Below are 4567 nucleotides of genomic sequence, written 5' to 3'. Positions count from 1 at the left end.
AAACTTCATACTGCCATTTTTGTAGGAATCTTTAATGGGAGTTTAGTTATGGGTAGAATGGAGGGAGGAAGGAAAGAGTATGGAACATTGACCAACTTTTATGGCAAGGGAACCTTGCTTTCACTGAATGCAGTCAACAGTCTTCGCTGCAAATCTGTTGACAATTTTTGTGAAATATCGTGGAGGGGAAAAAATCGAAGTAATATGATGATTTTCTTACACTTTCATGATCACACGAATTAATATATAACGCTGTACTGTCTGTGCTCTTTCATCAGAATGTGGCTGCTGACCGGTGAAGGAGTGACCAATATGTTCCTTCCTGCCCGGACAGCGAACCCAGCCAACCTCAAGTGAGTCTGACTTACACCTTTCAAAATCATGGTCTTTATTCTAAGTTTATTATTAGTTTATTATTAGCAGGAAAGACTTCTTTGGTAGGTGGAAACACTCATTATTCACTCATTCGGAACAGTGACACTTTTAGGTGGCTCCACGTCTGGTGACAATGCAAATGGATTCCTTGTCTCTAGAAAAACATTTACTACAAAGAAGTATAGAGTTGTATAAAGGAAATCAAACAAAACACTCTTAATGTTTTTTTTGTTTTTTTTCCCAAAGTTTCTTTGTGAAATGAGTGATATAGCTCCTGGCCTCTATATTTCTGACTGAGCCATCAAGGTTTGAGTGATGGATCGATGGACGAATGGCAGTAAACCTGAAAGGAAAATAACAGTAGCAGCGTACAGTTACCAGAAATAAAACAGATTTAATATTTCGACCATTATAAATCGTTGGTTAATCATCTGATTCTTTCTTCTTGCAGGTACTCTGTCATTCCAAAAATACGCCTGAACAACTTAGAGGTGCTGGTGGACAAGACTAAGAGGTATCAACGAGAAGAGGTGTTAGCAGCTCTGCCTAACTTACCCCCCTATTACGCCAGACAGAATAACAAACAATTAGCCGGCAAAAGCAAGTGTGGCAGAATCCCCTCTCTCTTCGATATCTCCTTCAGTAATGACAATTGGCAGGTTCTACACTCTAGCAATGGAACATTCTATCTATATAGCGCGTTCTTCGATAATCGAAGTTTGGTTCAACAGCGTCCTTGTCTGCGTATCCTCGGCATGATTAACAGAATTCTACCAGACGTTCGCACTCACTGTCAGGTGTGGTATGAGGGAGAAGCCAGTCCTGTTGTAACGAAAATAGTTCAGTACAAGTACATCTGGATCAGAGCCTATGGTAACTTTAAACAGGGAATACTGCAGCCTTATCTTTTGACGTGCACTCTGCCCACAGAAAGAAAGACAAAGGTGCCCATGTCGGTCTCACTAGTGGAGGAGCCGTGTGAGAACGCTAAGAACAATTTGAGAGTCATCCACAACCTGCCTTTGGACGGAAAACAGAAGCACGATTTTGCTGTTTGTGTCAAAGGTCTGGACTTTTCATCGGAAGACAAGGGTCCAGAAGTAGCCGAATGGTTGGAATTGCTGTTTTTACTCGGGGCACACAAAGTGTTCCTGTACGATATGGGAATTCACCCAAATTTGACCAAAGTGCTAAGATACTACGAGTCACTGGGCAAAATCGATATTACAAAATTTTCTCTGCCTGGTGAGCAACCCAACTCTCCTGGTCTAATGCATTTGTATATGAAAGCTAAGATAGTAAACAAGCGCCAAAATGAATTAATTCCTTACAACGACTGTCTCTACAGGAACATGAACCTGTATAAGTTTGTTGCCCTGCTTGATATAGATGAAACAATTATTCCTCGAAGCACAACAACATGGCGTGCTCTTATGCAAAAAGTGGCACCTGAAGTAATGTCAGATAATATTCACACTACAGCTGCTTTTGCTTTCAGGAACGTGTATTTCTTGGACTCCATGCAGGAAAGTCATGAACTGGCCCCAGGTATACCACGTTTCATGAAACTACTTCAGCACGTCTACCGAGCTGAAAACTACACAAGACGTGGCGAGTATATCAAGTGCTTTCACGACCCTCAACTTGTCTTGACCCTCCACAACCATTACCCATTTTCCTGTCTTGGTAAATCATGTAGCAACAAAGAGGTGCCCACAGCAGACGCCCACCTGCAACACTACCGCCAGGACTGCCCTCCGGAACTGCGCCTGTCATGTTTATATTTTAAAAATCATACTGTCAGGGACACGAGTATATTGAGGTATAAAGAGTTATTAACAAGAAATCTCCTTAGAACAATGAATGAACTTGGCTACCTAAAACATGTTTCTCCGGATATGAATGATGTACTCTGAAATTTGCTAAAGATATATAATTTTGTCTTAACCTTATCCTTTACATGCATCCAATATTGCTGAATGGGTTAAACTTTATTTAAATTTTTTTTTTGAGCTCTAAGGCTTGAAGAAAATGCTAAGGTTATGTAAAAATGCTAAAGTTCAGTGGAGGCGCATTATTCCATGAGTTACTTCGTATTATAAGGTCAATATGTTCATTTTTTTTTAGGTATTCATCTATCAGGTTCATGGTTCTGGCATCTTGCACTTCTATATAGGAAAGAATGCGATAGTGAGACAACTAATCAACAAAATGCCCACTGAAATAGGCCTCACATGCATTCATTCACCATTCAAACCCCCAGAATCTTGGCTCCACCTGACATGCACACCTGTGGCTTTATATTTACTTATCAAACAGAGTCATGCCAATGGCTATTAGGTTATAAAACGGGTTGTCAGAACCTTGTCACACACTCCTCCATAAAAAACTAATTCAGCCAGCTAGATCCCTTGTCACTTCCCTAACCTCGTCAGCTTCTATACCTCTTTTCTTTTCACATTCATCTAGCATATCTATCACCTTTTTCTTGGCCTAGCACGACATCTCCCACCTTCAAACTCGGTCAGATATATCCTTTACACCATCCTATTCACATCCCTTCTCTCCACATAACCATATCACCTAAGGATACCTTCTTCGGCTCTGGTGTCCACAGACTTCCCTACCCCGCATTTTTCACGAATCATATTATGCCTTATCCTATCCACTTTCCACCCACCCACGCACGCACGCACACACTCACGCACGCACGCACGCACGCACGCACACGCACACAAACCTCGTATTCTTACATTTCTACATAATATTCTACACAAAATTACGTACATTCACTAATTATCCTTAACAATTCCTTTCGAATCTATATATATACAAATTATAAATTATTGTTAAAATACGGTAGAATAGCACTTTGCATGTCATTTTAGGTAAAGAAGAACTGAATTTGCATAATTATTTGGCTATATTTAAGTGTGGTTCTCAATAACAATGAACCTAGTTTTCTCGAGAAGTATGCTACTCACAAAAATGAATTAGCTTATCCATTTTAGGTTCATGCAAGTATACGTCAGTTTAAAACTGAACTTATCTTTAAAACGTCAACGAAACTGAATTAGCACTTAGGTTTTTACAGGTATACTCCAAACAAACAATGAACCTATATTCTTCAGTAATTCTTCATAAAACTTAATTAAGTCTTATGGTCCTGGGCTTGAACATTAAACTGCAAGGTGGAATGCAAACTCTTTATTTTTCCCAGTTTCTGAAGTGAGTCAAACGGAATGTGTTTAGCCTTAATGTGTTGTTGCTGACTGGATCCTGTAATATGGGATGCAGGCAGACCATAGGCTACCGAATAACCACAGGCGTTCCAGTGATGGCGATAAATAATCAAGGGTTTGCATTCCAATTTGCAATTTAATAAACATAGGGCCTTGAGTTTCATGCAAGTATCCATCAGACTAACACAGAACCTATTATCATAAGGAGGTCTTCACGAAGCTGAATTAGCAAAGCCGTTTTAAGTTCATCCAATTATCCTCCAGGCTAACAGTGAAGAAATTATCTAAAGAAAGTTTTCAAGAAACTGAATTAGCACACCCATTTTGGTAACTGCCGCTCCCCCTAAACGCACACCTTGTAAATCCGCAGCGGCAAAGCGAAGGGCGCCGCTCTCCCTCCTGTGTCCGTGTTTAGCACCAATTTACAACACTCGACCCCCCGTGAAGGAAAATTATTTAACTGTCGACCCGCCGTCTCACTTTGCCAACCACTGTATTTTGGGCCTGGCAATTAGTCGGTGCCGCGTCCACTGGGCAGGAGGGTGGGTCACGCAAGGGGAGGGCCGAGTTATATGCCGCTGCCTGGCTCGATATTATTACCTCAGGGGGGGATGGGTGAGGGGGAATCTGGTGTTATATTCCCACCCGTTTAGGGGTTTTCCTGGCGTCTCTTCATAACCAGTTTATCGTTGCATTTATTTATTTATGTGTTCCTCTGTGGGCATAGACTTGATTGCCAGTTCCCTGATGGCCAACGGTACTCTTTCGTGCAGCAAACCTTCACAGGTCACCACTTCGACATGTAACTAATATCATTTAGGATTTTAATACAAGCTAAGTAGAGATTAGCGTGCTGCTCATGCCACTCGATATTTTTACCTCACGTGTGGGTATGTGAGGGAGGCTCCTTGGTGTCTTATTTTTAAAGGATCCAAATTGATTTACAGGAT

The 4567-nt window shown here is 41.1% G+C and overlaps 1 protein-coding gene across 1 annotated transcript; it reads left to right on the top strand.

Annotated features, from left to right (window-relative positions):
* The first annotated feature begins 279 nt into the window (after positions 1–279).
* On the top strand, positions 280–2291 carry LOC145390404 (uncharacterized). Its single transcript, XM_080265338.1, has 2 exons — positions 280–353; positions 827–2291. The coding sequence occupies exons 1-2, from the start codon at positions 280–282 to the stop codon at positions 2289–2291; spliced, it is 1539 nt and encodes a 512-aa protein (XP_080121464.1).
* The last annotated feature ends 2276 nt before the right edge of the window (positions 2292–4567 follow it).

The sequence above is a fragment of the Coenobita brevimanus genome, chromosome 14, assembly GCF_032717465.1.
Source record: "Coenobita brevimanus isolate Jiangsu-jjx chromosome 14, ASM3271746v2, whole genome shotgun sequence".
Classification (NCBI taxonomy): domain Eukaryota; kingdom Metazoa; phylum Arthropoda; class Malacostraca; order Decapoda; family Coenobitidae; genus Coenobita; species Coenobita brevimanus.
This window is presented reverse-complemented; position numbering and strand designations above follow the sequence as displayed.

Excerpts from the sequence above, each read along its gene's own strand:
- LOC145390404 (XM_080265338.1), top strand. The coding sequence starts at position 280 with ATGTGGCTGCTGACCGGTGAAGGAGTGACCAATATGTTCCTTCCTGCC. Across the intron at positions 354-826 it reads GCGAACCCAGCCAACCTCAA|GTACTCTGTCATTCCAAAAA; the intron begins GTGAGTCTGACT and ends TTCTTCTTGCAG.